Source organism: Lissotriton helveticus, chromosome 6 (genome assembly GCF_964261635.1).
Source record: "Lissotriton helveticus chromosome 6, aLisHel1.1, whole genome shotgun sequence".
Classification (NCBI taxonomy): Eukaryota; Metazoa; Chordata; class Amphibia; order Caudata; family Salamandridae; genus Lissotriton; species Lissotriton helveticus.
The window spans coordinates 1,235,941,036-1,235,959,759 of record NC_136067.1 but is presented as its reverse complement, the minus strand read 5'-3'; the positions used below and the strand labels follow the sequence as shown (position 1 = coordinate 1,235,959,759).

The 18,724-nt window shown below is 43.4% G+C and overlaps 1 protein-coding gene across 1 annotated transcript in view; it reads left to right on the top strand.

The window, feature by feature from the left end:
• The window catches only part of DZANK1 (double zinc ribbon and ankyrin repeat domains 1), an 846,943-nt gene that overhangs the window by 503,266 nt on the left and 324,953 nt on the right, over positions 1-18,724 (top strand). Inside the window, exon 12 of the mRNA XM_078648955.1 lies at positions 9,608-9,772. Within this exon, the coding sequence (XP_078505081.1) occupies positions 9,608-9,772 (165 nt within the window). The remainder of the gene's footprint in view (positions 1-9,607; positions 9,773-18,724) is intronic.

Genomic DNA, 18,724 nt, shown 5'->3' with positions numbered 1-18,724 from the left:
TTTGCCAACACAGTTTTGCACATAGACTACAACAAGTGCTGTAACTGTCTTCCCATTAAGGCAAATAACTATGGCCGAAATCAGATATGACTCTATATACTCTGTGACTTGTAAACAAAAACAACTTTGTGTCCCCAAACTCTCCTCCCACAACTCCCGCCCCTCCCTGCCGCCCTGCCAATAATGTCACATTGTATGTTCTGTTGCCTCAGTAAAGATCTCGAAACATTCGAGCTGTGTCAATGATTAATTAATGTAATCATTAGAACTAAAAATAATTGTAGTGGCGTGGCCAAAATGGCAGCCAGATAAGACTTGTTTCACGGTCTCTCTGGCCCCGCCGAACAATTGCATTACTATAGCCCGCTTTACCGCGTAACCAAATGGTCAGAAGGGCATGGACTGGGCTCCGGAGCACAGTTGGAGCCTCTGGGAGAACGGAGAGCCCGGGCGCCTGGGTGGCGAACCCCAGAAAAGAAGAGCTGGTTACGGCTTACCCGAATAGTTGTGTAGGAGGAGGCCTGCGACACAACTGCCTGGGTCTTGGCAGCCGGCGACGGCGGTTCTTGACGCCCCTGCACTGCATCTGCTCCCCGCAGCGCGGAAGCCGACCGAAGCGGCAGAGAGGGAGCATGCCAGGAGAAGTGTAGGCTGGCCCTGAGTGGAGCAAATGCGGCAGGTGGCGCCGGAGCAGTGAGCCGCGCGGCTCCGGGCTGTGTGCAACCATGATAAGGCCCCCCCCCCCGGCACCTGCCACGCAGCACACCAAGGACTGAGTGAAAGTGCTCCCCGTAAGTAACAGATTTGCCCTGAATATAAAGAGGAACGTGGGCGGTTGTGCACTCTCACCGGCCTTCCGCGCGGAGGAGCATGTTGCTCCCAAAGGTGACGACATCGAGGCCGCGGGCTGCGTGTCTCTAGATCGTGCTTGACTGCACTAGCAGCTAACCCCCCCCCCCCGTGCCAGCCTCACGGAAGAAACAATAACGCAGACGGTGAGTGCGGTGCGCGGGGATCCCGGGGTCCTTGGTCCCCTTGGCACAGAGGCCCTGCTGGTACTAACATGCACTTAAAGAGGCAGGAGAGGAGTACTGCACCTGGCTTTGGAGCGACTGCTCGTAGGAGTGACTGGGGCCCGCGGCACTTTGACATGGCTCAGTCCTGAGTACATTGCCACTAAAAGGAGGCATCTCCACTAAGGGATGACTGGGCTCACTTAAAAGGCCCCCTCATGCAGCACTGGCACGCGGGATCCCAGGGAGCGATCTGACACGTGGCCAGCCTCGCGAAACGGCCCCGGCTCCCCTCTAGAAGAGAACTGGGCCCAACAAAGACAGTGGGCCCTTCTCCAGGCACTTCATGATCCAAGCGCTGATGAGTGAAGGCAGAATAGCACTGGGACATAACTGATCCGTGACAACGTTTCATGAGTAACAGGACCCGAAGAGCCCACGTCCCAACACGCTCTCAGAGATACCCCCCACATTAGGCCAGCACAGTCCGGATGTGGGATAGGGAGTCAACGGCGCATGTGACACGGCGATCTAGGAACCACAACGCATAGACAGAACTGAAGCGGGACAAATGGCGAGTGCCCGGCTGACGAAAGAGCGCTCTGTCAAGGAGATGCTGCTGAAACAGTCTTCGCAGGAGCCACCGGGAATATGATCCAAGATGAGGAGTGCTGCAGGGAGGACAGGAGGTAGCCGATGTCCCAGCCACAAAAGCCTTCATGACCGCGCTATTCACATCCCTGCATGAAGATTTACAAGAATTGAAACAGCAACACTCAGTCGACCTAAAAGAACTAAAACTCGATGTGGAAGAAATAGGCGATTGTGTAGGGACTCTAGAAGAACACAAAACAGGAAGGGACGAGGAGCTGGAAATGATGCAACAAGAAATTATCGGACTATAGGAGTAGTATATTGAGCTACAAGGCCATGCGGAGGACCTGGAAAATCGCTCCAGCTGCAATAATGTACGCATCAGAGGAGTGTAACCAGGCGCAGAGGGAGAGGACATTCGGGCGTTTGTGTTGGCCCTCTTTCGACATGTGTTGGGCAACGACCCCGCGGCCTATATTCCAATTGACCGGGCACTAAAGGTAGGTTTGCTGCCAAGTGGCAAGTCCCCTCTAGCGGACATTCTGATATGCGTGGACGACTATCAGCAGAAGGAGCTGATCATCAAATAGGCGAAAGATGCACACCCGATACAATTCCGCTGTCACTCACATAACATTTTTCCAAGATCTGTCGTCTACCACCCTGTTCAAACAACGAGTATTTTTCCCTGTCACGCTACAAATAAGAAAGGAATAGCATACTCATGAGGACACCCTTTTCAGATCATCTTCTGATACTAGGGCAAGACCCGACAGCTACACTCACTTCAGGAGGCTAGGGAGGTCCTGGGGATTGCGACACCCATGTCCCCGGAGGTGCAACGCAAGTCACTTGAAAGGTCGAGACACAATCATCCCCGCTGGCAAAAAGTGGGGAACCCCTCCTTCTTCCACAAACTGGACACTGCAACTATAGTCAAAGAACGGGAGGTGGTAATTTCCTCACTGACCACTGGCCCAGTCCAGTTATCCCCCAGCTGACCTCAAAGAGCACATGATGGGCATAGATATGAGGCAGAGCCGGAGACCACCCTCACTTTCCTTAGATGGACTGTCTTGGGCCCTCGCCCCTTCGAACAGTCCTACTTAGACGAACTTTTGTCTCAAGGGTTTATAGTTTTTGTTCCATCCTGGTTGATGGGAGATATTATACTGTTAATATGTTGTGGGATTATACTTTTTTGTTAAGCTTGCACCTGTCACTGGGTCGTTAGATATTCGTAGGCATTGATACACACCTTCAGACCCACCCTACTCATCCTATCCTGAACATACCCTACAGCTCCACATATGTCCCATTGGTAAAGACCTCAAGATTATAAGCCTTAATGTATGGGGCCCCAATCACCCAGTAAAATGCTTAGCCATTCTCTCCTTGTTGGAGAATTCTGGACGCGATATTTGTGTGCTGCAAGAGATCCACCTCTTATCTAGAGACACAGCCCACATGCGCACACGCTGATTCCCACACCAATATTGGTCCTCTAGCGCTGCTAAACAGAATGGAGTAGCTATCCTTTTTGGAGCTAAATTTGAGGGCAAAGTAATCTCAACTCTCTATGAGGTGGAGGGACTGGTACTCGCACTTATAATTCGGTGGGGCTCCACTCACTTCACTTTAATCAACATCTATACCCCAAACTCGCAACAGGAACCCTATATTGTTAGGACCCTTTCATAGGGTTTAGCGCCTTTCTGACGCAGCAATCCTGGTGGGAGGAGATTTTAATTTAGTGATGGACAATACCAAGGATCGCTCTTGCCAGAGATCTGCACAAATAGGGGCCCTCTCACCGGAGGGTAAACAGTGGTTGGAAGAAAATGGGTTGCACGATGTCTGGTGCCAACAACACCCAGAGACACGAGACTACACACACTACTCGGCTGCACACAAATCTTACGCACATCTTAACCACTTCCTGGTCTCCACAGTGCTTCTGCCTAGGGTGAGGGAGGCAACTATTGAGCCAAGATCCCTGTCGGATCATGCACTAATCACAGTCACTAATCAACCAGATGATGCTCAACATAAATTCACGAGATGGCACCTAAGAGAAGGCCTGCTGCAATCTCCAAACACGGTGAAGGAGATACACACAAAAATAGTAGAATATTTACAGCACAATGATAGGGAGGACACATCCCTGGCTATGATTTGGGAGACATTGAAATTGGTAACAAGGAGTGAATTTATGGCTGTATCATCCGCTGACAATAGAAGATGCCGGGAAACTCAACAGAACATAGAGCAAGAGGTTAGAGAACGAGAGACTAACCATAAGTGCACAGGTGCACCAAGGGTATGGAGAGAACTGGAAAAGAAGAGGCTCCTCCTAAAACGTCTAGAGTTAGATAGGGTGGAATACATCCTACTCCGCCTTTTGACACAAATTCTACCTGAGCAGTGACAGATGCAGGAGATTGCTTGCTCAAAGGCTCAGAGCTAAGGTGCTGGCGGCGGATATACCGTCGATCAAGAAACCTTCGGGCAAGGAAGTAAACTCGGACTCTCAGATAGTAGAAACCTTTAGACAGTTTTACCAATCTTTATATGCCGAAGATAAAGAATAGCAGCAAGAAGCTTACGTATATCTGGAGGTAAGTAAGTTCACATGCCTCCCTGAGGCTCTGGCGAGCCAATAGGCCCTGAGGAAGTCATTTTGGCCATCGCTGGGCTGAAATTGAATAAAGCCCCATGTCCCGACGGGTATCCAGCTCTGTTTTATAAAACCTCCTGTGGGGAGTTGGCGCCTCTGCTGACGCATCTATTCAACTCCTTTTTGGAAAGCGTGCAGTCACCGACTCCATGGCAGAAGCGTTCATCTCTGTGATTCTCAAACCTCATAAAGACCCCAGCGCATGCCGTTCATACCAATATCACTGCTTAATCTAGACGCAAAGATCTTTGCCGGGATATTAGCGGCTCGATTGAACCAGTTGATGGTGGGCCTGACCGACCCCGACCAAGCGGGATTCATCCCCACATGCCAGGGAGGTAATAACACTAAGCGATGCCTATACCTTATGGATACTGTACAGAGATCCCACAAAGAGACCTTATTCCTGTCAATATACCCGGTGAAAGCATTCAACAGAGTATGATGGAGTTATCTTTTTGACACACTCCAGTGCTTTGGCTTCGGTGAGCACTTTATAAAATAGGTCCGATGCATGTACCAGGCCCCTCGGGCATTTGTCAGGGTGAATGGGATCTATTCCCAGTAGCACGGGACACGAGTTCGGGATTCCCACTTTCCCCCCTCCTCTTCGCTCTATACATGGAGCCCCTTGCCCAACAGATTCGGGACCACCCGCAGATAGGGGGACTACGATTCGGGGGTGACATACACAAGATAAGTCTCTAAGTGGACAACGCAATTTTATCACTCTCAGTAACACTCACTTCCCTGCCCGCCCTGCTGAACAAGCTAGAGGCCTTCGGGAAAGACTCTGGATTCAAAGTAAACCCGAGCAAATCACAGGTTCTTAACCTATCTTCCCTCCAGGCGCATGAAGAGATCTTAAAGGAGAGATTCACTCTGCAGTGGGCAAAGCAACCAATAACTTACCTGGGTATCCTCCTGGCTCTGACTCTGTCTAGGACGCTGGTGCTGAATTACTTGGCGCTAGTGGAACAAACAACGAAAACCCTGGATGGGTGGTCAAGACTAAATCTGGCCTGGTTTGGGCATATAGCAGCTGTAAAGATGATTGTGCTGCCACAGATTCTATATATCTTTTAGACACTACATTTGGTCCCCCCCTCCCAAAGCTATGCACACTCTACAACTAGCTAAAAATACGTTTGTTTGGGGAGGGAAGAAGGCGCGATTACCTATATCCCAAATGATGCAGTTACAAGCAGGAAGGAGGAATGGGCCTACCGTTGGTGCACAGGTATTTGCAAGCCTCCCGCCTCCGCTATATTGTGGAGTGGAATCAACCGTTCTCCAAAAAGCACTGGACCTTAATGGATCAGACAGTAGCTGGAGCAAATATCTGGAGGTAGGTATGGCTCCCTCGTAAACTGAGGGCCTGGGGTCTCTACTCTTCCCCAGTTACGGCTGCAACACAGAAAGTATGGGACACCGTATCACTAAGGCGGAGCCTCACAACATTTCCCTCCTCGATGTCCCCGATAGTGGACAACCCCGACTTCCCACCAGGCTGCAAATCACAGGTCTTTCAGAAATGGAGAGAAGCGGGGTGTAAGAGGGTGAGTTTGTTGTTTGACCTAGAAGACATAATCCCACATGAATAACTGAGACTAGACTAGACTATGACCTACCTTAACCTGATGACTTCCACTATTTACAACTTGGGCACTGGGTCACTTCCCCGACCTATCTAGCGAAGGCTTCTCAGCAGCTCACTTCCTTCGAGAAAAGGCTAGTATGCTAAAAAAGATGATCAGCACCTGGTTTCAGAGCTGTACACCATGCTTGCCACTGGGAATAATGGGGGGCCGAACAAAGGGACAATTGCGTTGGGAGGAGGAGTTGGGAAGGGCCATGTCGGACAAAGAATGGGAGAACATCCATTTCAGAGTGCGCCATACGGCACATAACACAGCGGGGCCGAATGGGCATACAAAGTCATATCCTACTGGTACCTCACACCGGCCCGCATTCCCAGCTGGGACAAAAATCATTCTGAGAAGTGTTGGAGGGGATGTGGCCTCTCGGGCTTTCTGTATTGCCCAAAGCTGGGTTGCTTCTGGGAGGGGGTGTTGAATGACATTGACAAGGCGTTTGATACAGAGATCCCACACTTCCCGGCATATACACTTCTGGGGCTATCAAACGCGCTGATATTTCCCTTACGCTCACTGAAGGAGGCAGGAGGCACTGGCACTGCTAGCGGCACTACAAACAATCCTTGTGCAATGGGGCACCACAAATGTCTCAGACCACACGGTCTGGCTACATACTGTGGCTGACTCTCGCCATGGAGCACCTCTCCTTGGTTCAGGACCAAAAAGACGAGACCTATGCAGAATTGTGGGCCCCTTTCATCCAGTTGCTGTCAAAAGAATTTAGGGATATGACATGCCCCAAATACCTACAAATACTGCACCTGATCCCTGAGGTAAAGGATGTAACAGTGACTCTCAGGTAGTTGCTCAGATCTTAAAAGAAGCCTGACAGAAGATTAAGGTGTAAGGCATAAATGCTTGTTAACTCATTACCGGTGCAGGACCATTTTCCTTTCTTTTTAGCGGTGGGAGGAAGGGGTTTTCTTTCCTTTCTTAAATGTGTTGCTGATAGATTAGATTTATTTTCCTATTGTAGGTAGGTTTTTTAACACAATGACCTACCTGAAGCATGAGAAGAGGAGATTTAAGAATAACCAGCGGATCTGGTAGACAAGACATCCAGAAAGAGAACGTGTCTGCCTTCCAATTTCTCTGGTAGAGCATTTAAGTGAAGGGTATTACATCAGTTGCGGGCTTCTAACTCTTCAGAGTGTTTTTGAAGTTGGATTATCCCTTTCTCTATATTGGTAATCTTGATTAATATATCATGCATTTTGTTAATTGGTAATTCCATTTCAGTCAGTCTGTTTTCATCAATACCCATCTGTGCTAAATTTTCTTCAATTTAGTATTAGTAACAGATGTAAACCCCTACAATTTCTCCTCCCCAATGCTCATCCACTGTTTGGACTTGATCTAACTTTCTTGATTTGATTAGACTAGTTATCTTGATGTAAACATATACTGCTGTAAACCGCTGTGATGCCCTCGGGTCTTGCCAGCGCTATATAAAACTTAAAAATAAATAAATAAACGACTGCAGTGCCCTGAGTATATCTAAGATTGATTTTAAAACTGGATTACTTGAAAAGTCAATATGAGATGGGGATAATTTTTGAGTCTTTTTTGTTTGGTGTCAGGGGAGCAGACTTCAGATTACGTGGTCAAATGAGATTCTGAAGTCGTTTTGCCAAAGGCAGATTTCAACTGCACAAATCTTGTAAAAAGTTGAGTTCTGCACATTTAGGGAAAATAAGAGAAAAAGTGAAGAAAAGAACAAAAAGAATCTCTCACTTGAAAATGAGAATATTTACAGTGAAATAATGTACAGCCTGATTCATCATTCTCCCGTTTTGCGAGCCCCTAATAGCGATTCATAAGGAATCGCTATTAAGGACTTGCAAATCGGGATTCATGTAGGAATTGCAAAAAATATTGCGATTCCTACATGTTCCTTATTTGCGATTAGCAAATTGCTAATCGCAAATAAGGAATAACTCCCCATGCATTCCTATGGGCCTACAGGCCAATAGGAATGAATGGGGAGTTATTCCTTATTTGCGATTAGCAATTAGCTAATCGCAAATAAGGATGCGATTTCAAGGGTGCAGGGGTGTCCAAAGGACACCCTGTAGCACCCCTGAAATGTAATCTACATTGGTGTTGCGCACACACATGTCCAAAGGACATGTGTGTGTGTAACATGCAACTTAGAAAAATGCATTTAAATGCATTTTTCTAAGTTTTTGCTATTTACCACGAGGTCTGACCTCTCGGTAAATAGCGGCCCAAAATTGCAATTTCGCAATTTTAAAATGATTCATGAATTGCATTTAAGGAATCTCAAATAGAGATTCCTTAAATGCAATTCTTCGCAAATGTGCGAATGCTTTAATAGCGAATTTTGCTTTTGGGATGATGAATCCCAAATGCAAAGATTGCACTCGCAAAAGGCAAGATTCTGAGAATCTTGCCCTTGCAAGTGCAATTTAGCTTGATGAATCAGGCTGGTAGTTCTTTAAATATTTAGAAGGTGGCTGTAATAATGCAGGTCAACAGAGATAATCTTCAGAGAAATTATTTTAATCGAAATTGCAATGCAGCTCACCACAAGCGAATAATAATAATTCTCAGGAGTGAATGGAGGATGAAAGAAATTGAAGAATCATCACAAGTATAGGCATTACTTCTCCAGACGCCGCTTTGCACTTCAACAAAATGGCGGCTAGAGACTATTTTCACACAAAAAAACCTTAAAGTCCTATGCAAAATTATATTTTAGCATACCTAGTGGTAACAGTAAGCCTTAGAAATGAATGGGTGATAAGTGGTACTGAAGAAGTAATTATAAGCAGGAGCCATTTGAATTCTTAGCTCTATGACCACATGGAGCTCAGAAGAAAATGGCCATACTTCTTGCCGCCTGGTCACGGCCCCCATATGTTGCTTTTAAACATGAACTAAAACAACTTTAGCTGTTGTATTATCCACAATGCATCAAGACATACATGATATCATGACATAAAAAATATCAAAGCAAGCCATGGTCTGCAGAAACAATTTAGTTTTATTAATGATTATGTAGGGCTGTATGAGAATTAAGTGGGTCAGGCAAGAGCTTCATTGTTATAGCTTTGCAAACAAAACGAACATTGCACTAGCTAAGCAATATTGCACTAACTAAGAAACAATTTAAAAACAAGTTTTATGGTTAAATAATCACTTAGCATTTGTTTCAAATTTGGGTTCCTTTAGCTAGGTGATAGGTATTTCATCAATGAGAGGGTCCTAATAGCTTACAATAGCCTGTTACATCAGAAATTGACTTACACTTATTTACACTTATAGAAGAGTCCTCAAATGGCAAACTGAAGAACTAGGTAGCAAGCAAGAACAGCAACACAATTACAATGCATATTTGTATTGCATTATGTACCAAATATCTCTGTGCCATTATATGTGCTCAATACAACATTTTTAGAATATTTTCGAAAGCAACAACTGACTTGCTTCTTTACTGGTCTATGGATTGTTACTGGCCTACCCACTCAGTAGTAGTAGTTTTTTGTTTATAGGAGCACGCTTCCTCAAAGTATTACGCGACAAAAATGATCTTTTCCTTGGCCTCTACTTTTTTCAATATTTAGCACATCCTCTTTTAAATGGGTGAATGATCCTTATGTTGCAAGGTTATTAACAATCTTAAATAATGTCATTCTTTTTAGCCTGGTCCATCCATAAGCTACCTCACCTGCTCCAAATGCAGTGCAAGCAACCACCCGTACGCTCACTTTTGTGCTTCATGTGGGGTTTATCTGGAGCCCCCAACGCGTTTTGATGTGCGCAACAGTGTGCTATTAAACAACGAAGACAACCTGCTGCAATCAGAGGTAAGTCTCATTAGTAAGTATCCTCGTAAAGCCTTTCTCAGTACAATGTGAACTTGATATTCTCCGGTTTGAGGGATGGGATGTCTAAATAAACAGCAGCAGACAAAAGGAACCAATTAACCTAAGGTGTACTGGCCTGATTTAGAGGCTACTGATGACAAAGATTGCCAGTGTAACACCATAGTAACTATATCCAATATGGCTATCGTACTCCGAACGGAGACTCTTAGGGCTCTGGCAAATTCAGAAGTTAACATTTAAAGTGATTTTTGTTACTTTTATAAACATTGTAACATATAAGCTTGCGGATACTTCAGTCATGCTTCCCTAATGGAGACATTTACACTGCAAAGTAGTCAACCTGCCTCATTTCCAAACAACGCTGATCATTTCAAACTACCATCAGTGTAATTATAAGCCCAAAGTCTATGCACACAGATGACATTGGTCATTGCTTGAATTACCACCCAAATAGAAGAAGGGTAAACGGTAACACCCCATGTAATGTACATGTTCCAACATATAGAATTAAATACCGTTGTAGTTGAAGAAGCCAGTAGCTACCCATATGCTCTGCCTCGCAAAAAGAATATACAAAGCAGGTAAGAAATAGATATCCCACAGGCAGATGTTCAAAATGGTCTATCGTCTAAAGTTCAAAGCATCTCTGGTAGAATAATATTCCATATTATTGCAGTGCGCATTAGTGTTGTCTCAAAAGAGCTATTAGTAAATATTTAGCTGTGCCTCATTTATAAGCATTACCAACTAATTCTTCAATAATGAGCCCACCCTAACCTCCCATACCATACACAATTTACATTTGGCTAGCAGTAATTCCTCTTGCATGGCCAAATTAAACTAGTCCGCTAGTTTAAAACTAGCCACCTCTGCCATGTTTTATGGTGAATAAGCCACTCTAGATGGAGTGGCTAATCTGTCACCATGTATGGCAAAGTTAACTCAATAAAATATAGCCATGTAATTGTTATCCAACTCGCATGGAAAGGTAGGTATGGTCTCTTAACATGCTAGTGTGATGTATTCCTATAGGTACTGTATCGATTCCCCTATTCCTGACCCTGGTTTGGTTAATAATTAACTAGCAGCCATCCAACGGTGCAAAAACCGTTATCTGATTAAGCCACACCACGGCACAGAAGCGCGTTATCTGATTAGGTCATAACGCATGCCATCTAATTAGACAAGCGATATTCCTCCAGCCCCTGATAAGGCATACGGAGTTCTCAAAACAAATCAAACCTACAGCGACCTGGGAAATTCCCATAGCCATTGTTTTGATTTCACCGAGAACTTCAGCAAAAGAATGTGCGAACGAGCCCGTTCATATGACATCCTTATTGACGTATATATGTCCATCCTTACGTCAATCTCGGCACCTTTCAGGTATAAATATTACCGACATTGCCTTAAGCAAACACATGCGGTGGTGACGAGATTGGAGCAGCGAGACGTGCCGAGGAGCCCAGCAGAGAGCGAAGCCCACAGGCGCTGCCCCGCCTTCCTGACGCGCTGAGAACGAGACGCTGCCTTTGTCCTGCTGAGAAATCCAGCTCCGGCGCTTCCAAGCAGCCCTCGCAGGCAGCTGGAATATCAAGACCTGGGATAAGAGATACCAGCCCTCCACCATTCTAGATCTCAGGTACAGAACTGAATAACCCTTTGCAGAGAATTCTCGAGTCAGTCCCTTGGCAAAACAAACTTAACTTAAACTGCTACTTATCTACTCCCGCCCACGTATTAGGCTTAGGTCAGGTACACTGGGGTAGGCGTGGTTAGAAGCACCAGTTGAGTATGATTAGTCAAATGTATATATGTATGTATCTATTTTATCCATTTTAAAGTATCATATGGCTCAGAAACCATATCAATGCTTTTACAGTATTATTTTATAATTCTGTCTTTACTGTATGCACTTTACTTAACTATAAGTATTACAATAATAGCGATTAATTTCTCTTGTATGAGAAAGGAGACTGATCAATAAATAATATCTTATTGAACACGCCCGTCTCTTCCTTTTCTCTACAATCTGGTGAAACTAAGAATGCACTGAACTGACTGAGTAAAATAAGTTGTCTTTTGTTTTCACACGACTCTAGAGATACACTCTTGATTAGGGGAGAGCAAAGTTGTCATGTTCTATGGTTGTCAGAAACTAAATCCCTTCTTGTCTATCCAGGGAGGTTAAAATCCTCCTTGCCTATTCGAGAAAGTTTCTAGTGAACTCTGAGCTAGCTGGCAAACACAAAACTTTAAGTCTAATATCGTCGGTAGAAGACCTAGTTAACCTCTGCCCTAGGTCTATACTATTGAAGATATTATTCCAATGCGCAGAGCCTATTGGGATAATAGGAACTACACTACATGGCGCCCAACGTTTGGATAGGCGATAAAACTAACGCAAGACATTAGAGTAACTCAGTCGTGCTTTTTCACACAGACCCCCTTTTCCCATAATACTCCAAAGACGTCTGGAGTGGGTGAAAGGTCATATCCGCCAAACCTCGCAGGAGGAGACTCCTATGTATGGTTCTTGGTTTATTCAACGTTGAAGGATACACTGTTCCAAAATATTGTGCATCTAATCTTTGTTTCCATAAAAACCTGATCTGCAAACAAACAGAATAACCTTCCTGTCAGTAAAATGACAGAAAGTGAAGAAGAAAGGGAGACAGTTAGAATAGCAGCTGAACTCCTAGTGGCAGACAATACTCTGCTGCAAAATGACCCGGATGCAATACTCATCCCGGTCAACATAAGAAAATCTATAACTTTAAAGCTTATAGAAAATGGGCTGACACCGAGAGGTGGTACAGTCATATTCGTAATCGAGGCACACGAATATCGGCAGACAGAGGTATTCTATTCATGGATAAACTTTCCAGCAGCAAACGCTGTAACAAAGGACTTCCACTATTACAAAATAGAGGAACCTCCTAATGAGTACATTCCTTTCGAGGAGGTGGAAATACCACTCAAATTCCAAGAGCACCTGCTCTTGTTTCATGGCGCCCTAAAACATAATAATCACATCACCAGGCTCGGTCCACTAGGTAGACCAGGAGCAACGTGGCCGGTCCTAGCCGGATACACACCACATCCAGACATTGAAGAAATGCCTGCACCAGAGCTTTTAGCACAGCTAAAACAATTAATAAAAATACATAGACAATTAGTCCAATATGTAATGCGGACTTCAACAATCCAACCAGCAATTAAAATTCCACAGCTGATCACTCATAAGGGGAACACAAATAAAATTACACCACAGAACATACAGTCCTGTCTAGGTAAAGTACCCACAAAACGGGAACAAATTCCTTTCTGGCTAGCACAAAAAATCACTCAAATAGAGGCGGTGTTTCCAGATACCACCCCTGTTGAGAAAAATAGGATTCTGACTATCTGTCTTCCAATGGGAATCGCACCACATGTGGAGGACTGTGACACTTGGGGAACAGTCTTTGCTTCCATTTACACAAAAACACATGGTGTACCATCCATGTCAGTAATACCAGATGTGCTAAAACAGATTCAAGATGAATATGGTCCAGAACCCGCTTTAACTCTCGGTATGAAATTACTGAAAGACTTCAAGCAGGTCTCTGCAATATTATTAGCCAACATAAAGGGAGAAGCAGCAAATGTGGCGATTCGCCAGAGGTTGAAAGAGACGAATATAGCAGACCAACCATCTGAAATTGCCAGAATCATAGAAAAATCCTATGAAGAACTAGGAAGAGATAGTTTGGGTGGAATACCAGTGAAACCCCAACTAGTTGAAAGTCCTGAAAAGGTATTTATTAAAAATAATTTAAACACTCAAAAAAAGAGCTGGGATGGAAATAAACAATCCAATCCTAAAGAAAAAAGATTCCAGTCCAGAGGAAGGTCTCCTCGGCGGAGAGAAAGATCTCCTGACCAAGGACGCAAGTCTCCCCAAAGGGAGCCCTCTGTGAAAAAATACAACCTTAGAAATAGGGATAATATAAAAAAACCTGATAGATATCAAGATATTGATACACGTCCCTCTCAATCTTTTCAGACTTCCTCGCAGAAATCGGAAAGAAGAGGACGATCAGAACAAAGGGAAGAGCACGTCAAGTCCAAAGACAAAGAACCTGCTCATCTGAATAAAAAATTACAATTTCCAAAAAGGAAGGTAGCCAGTATTAAAGTAATTAACAATGCCGAGAATACTTAGGACACAGCTGAAAAACGGAGAATGGGCTCAGACAATGCTAGACAGCGCAGCAGAAGTGAGCATAGCTCGCAAAGTCCTTATGAATCATCTGGAGACAATGGACACGAATGAATACATTCAGGTGGAAACTGCAGATACCAGAGTTAGCAAACCTCATAAAATATATGAAATAACATTGCGTATAGAGGGGGATAAGACTAGAAAAATAAGGGGTCTATTTTGGGATAATCTCTCCAAGGGCTATGACATCCTTCTAGCTGAACGAGACTGGCCTCCAGAGTTTGTCAGGGAGTGCCCACATGGCGAAGAAATAATTATGCCTGCCTTCTCAAACCATATTCCAATTCATAAAAAATATACACTTGCAAGAAAGTGGGCAGTAGCTCAAGCCCCTGCCTTATATAAAAATCATGTGGGATGGGATGAGGACTCTCCTCCTCACAAAATCCAGCTAAAATCACAACCTACTGCACAGAGGCAGTACCCGATTAAGCAAGAAGCTAAAAAACAGGTAAAAGAGATCCTAGATCAACTTGAATACCAGGGGGTGATTGAAACTTGCACCTCACAAATGAACAACCCTTTGTTTCCTGTCTCCAAGCCAGACAATTCATATCGTCTTGTTTTGGACTACAGACACCTTAACTCATGTTGCAAAACATTTGCAGTACAAAACTCGCATAGTGCTGCACTAATGAATAACATAGTGCGCAAAAAATACAAAACCACATTAGACATTTCTAATGGATTCTTTTGTCAAAATATAGCACCAGAGAGCAGATATTTGACGGCGTTCTCAATAAATGGCACGCAAAAAAATTTCTGTCGTTTGCCCCAGGGGTTCAAGAACAGCCCAGGATTATTCTCAGCGAGAGTAACAGAATTACTACTAACATATGATGACGAGGCATTATCTTATGTCGACGACATCTATCTAACAGATGATGACTTGGATACTCACTTGAAAAGAGTGAACACCATAATACTTGGGTTCGCAGCAGAGGGTTACAAATTCAACTTTAAAAAGTCAAGGACTGCCCATCTAACAGTCCTGTTTTTAGGATATGAACTATCAAGTGAAGGCAAAAGCCTGGCTGACAATTTCCTAGAGAAATGTGCTGTAATCCAAGCACCTAGAACACTGAAAAACTTACAATCAATTCTAGGCTTCCTAAATTTCGGAAGAGCTTACATTATAAATTATACAGAGAGAATTAAACCTCTCTATGATCTTATAAAACCAGATTTTAAAAGAATCAATTGGACTCAAAAACACACAGAAATTTTGAGATCTTTACAAACAGATATGTTAATTAAAACAAAATTACAAACACGTGACAATACACGCAACCTTGTGATTCGAGTCATCCCAGGAAGATGCGGATTCACATACCTGACCTCTAATGAGGGAGAGAAGGTACCAATAGCATACAAATCACATTTATACACAGAAGCTGAAAAACGGTTCAGCATTAAGGAAAACATTGTTCATGCGGTTCAAACAGCTGTAGCAAAAGAAAAATGCCAAGCAGACGGTAGACAGGTTACAGTCAGAACAGCAGAATCAGCTTTTGAGGCATTAACAACACCATGTAATTTACCGACAACTGCACTAAATCCAGAATGGATACAATGGGTAAATTCTGTTGCTACAGACAAAGTAAAATACTATTTTGACCCGGAAATGAAAGAATTAAAATATCTAGAATATGAGAGAGAATACCCTCTGCCAATCGACATTCTGCCTTTAAGACAGTATGCCTGTGTAATATATACAGACGGATATGCTCAACCCTCAGTTTGGGGAGAGCTGGCTTACAATGCCACATGCGAAATTGTAAAAGAAGTGTGGCGTGGAGGTAAATTAAGACCTCTACTTACAAAAACACACTCAGTGGAAAATAATTCAGAACAACAAACTGAAATAATAGCATTGACAATGGCGCTAGATAATGCCGATCGCGAATTCCCGACACTTATAGTGTGCGATTCGTATTACTGCGTCAAATCATACAATAACGACTTACAGAAATGGATTAAAAACGGTTACAAAGATGACACAGGTGCAACAATAAAGCAAAAAGTGCTCTGGGAACAAGTAGTTCTTTTACAGAAAGAACTACCAAAAACTCACGTGATACATTCACTGAGTCATCAGCGTGATGGCGTTCACGTTGCAGGGAATTCATTGGCTGAGACAGCCACAGCGGTAGCAAGTAAATCGGCTTCCGTAGCTACAAAAAAGCGTGCAGTAAAACACATTGACGGTGAAACTGTGCTGGCGGTGAAAACGTCATCAAAAGGCGACTGCTCAGCGCTACCGATCAATTATCCACTCAATTATACATACATAATCGATGCAAACTCAGTCCCTTTTGCTCGAATCCCTGGAGTGGGGGATAGAGTAATTCCAAACACGGACAGGAGAGGCTTGTTAATAGCAGACGCACATATGGGTGAGGGTCTCAGACACCTTAAGCTAAAAGATTCTCTGGAAGAATTACAATCAGTGTACTGGTGGCCAGGCATGAGCCTGCATCATCACATTTTTGTAAAAAACTGCCCAGACTGCAATAGAGATCGCAGTGGCGAGCAAGGAGGACTATTGCCATGGCACTTCGCTCCAGAAAAACAACAATAAGAAAGTACCCATCACGAAAAATCGTTATATTAACATAAAAAGACTAATTTTCACTTATAATGTAGACCCCAGCGCTCGGCTGACGTCTAGACTGTTATACAAAGATTTGCGAGTCTATAATGGCATATACGCTAGGAGCATGCTACGTTTTGAATAATTTGTTCCCTTTAGCCCCCAAGCTTATAGGGAAGAATGGCCAAATGAGCATTGCATAGCGGGACTCTTCTCACTTCCTTCCAGAGGGATACGGGATGGTGTAAAGAAAAAACCAAAGACATAAAGCAATCTATAACGGAAAAGGTATTAGGTTCGGGAGCTGGGTGGGTCAAACATTTAATAAGTGTCCAACGTAGTCTAAATAACCTGCCAAGGAATTCTCTGAAAGGGTTCAGTCCGTACAAACTATTGTTCGGGACTAGAATGATGATCCAAGATCTTGATAGTCAGACTTCAGTGGTTAAAGACAAAAGCTTTGATATCAAAGATCGTTTGGCTATTTTGCAGGACTTAAATGAAACAAGAAAAGACCTGAGCAACATAAAGTTGAAACAACAGCCAACAACCACTGAAGAAAAACCACCTGTCCCAGCAAGGCCTGTCTGGATTCCAAAAGTCGGGGATCTGGTCAGCGAAAAGATCGCGGTAAAGAAGGAATTTGGGCCTTCTTACAGAAAAGCAGTTCCTGTCTTGTCTATCAACGGGACAAGATCAGTAGTACTACCGCCCCTTGCTGGTAAAAAGGAGAACCGAGTCATATCCATCGACCTGGTTAAACCACAATCATGTGGCCGATAACAAATAGTAGGCCAAGTGGACTCCCAAGAAGTAGCAGAACACCAATGTTTGCTACGAATACAGAGGCTCAAACTGGAAGACTGATCACATTTGGAAAATCTACAGTGAATCAACAAGGACTATGCAACAAAGCAATGGAACTTGAACCTCTTAAAACCCAAATCAAAGCTTTTCATCAAGAAACAACAACCTATGATGATGTAACTGCAGACTTTGCTAATGAAACAAAGCAAAATCCAAAAGCAATTGGAACAATTGACAGAACAGCATCCGGCTACTTCATCAACTTCGATGATTCATCTGAAGACCTGAGTGAAGCAAAGAAACAGCCATCAACAAAAACTTTTAAAGATAAAGCTAAGGAACTTCTTCAACAGCTGAAAGAAACCTATCTGATTACTCCATGGATTGAATTCTGGGTGGCCTTAGGTGCATTTATCCTCATTCTTTGGCTCATCATGGTACTATGCTTGGGACATTTCATTGAAGGAAAATATGCTAAAATGGACACAGCAAGCCAGAAAATCAACTTGGTCCTTAAACCACACACATCTTCACACATCGAGAAAAGAGAACTTTCTTCAGTGAACTTCACAGCCAATCCTATACCAGGCGGTGTAGCATGGGACAAAACTGATTATGAAATCTATGGTCCGGTTGAAATCCTGAAGTATCCACACCAATTCAAGATCTCATTGAGTGACTTTGTAAAACCAAGCACATTTGCTGATGATTGGGACTTTGAAAGTATTAATGATATGATGTCTGATCTTGTGATGTCTGCTAAATTTACAGAACATGATTATTTGCAGGGTTCGTCTAATTATGATCAAATGTTCTGCTATAACCACTATGGTAACCATTATCTCCATAAATCTGCACAACCTAGAAATGTTTTAAATTATAACCAATGGGAACATTGTGCTACTCCTCCAAAAGATAGCTCGAAAACATTTTATGATAAATATTCATACTTTTCAGGGTTTAACACAAGTAATGCAGAAACATTTTATTTCAAATTATCAAATAAGACAGGTATGAAGACCATGCTTACCAACACAAAATTGATATATTCAGATTCATTTTTTGAGCAAATGAATACATTTGGTTTTGATTTCTGGAACAGTAACATTGAAACAAAAACTGTTTGGGGTACAAAAGATTGGCAAGTACAAGGTATAGAATCATTGTTCAGAGCCTGCATGATCCCAGAACAAATTATATTTTTGAATGACACTATTCAACAAACTACCTGTCTTGGCTTAGCCAAAATCAAAGATTTGAACAA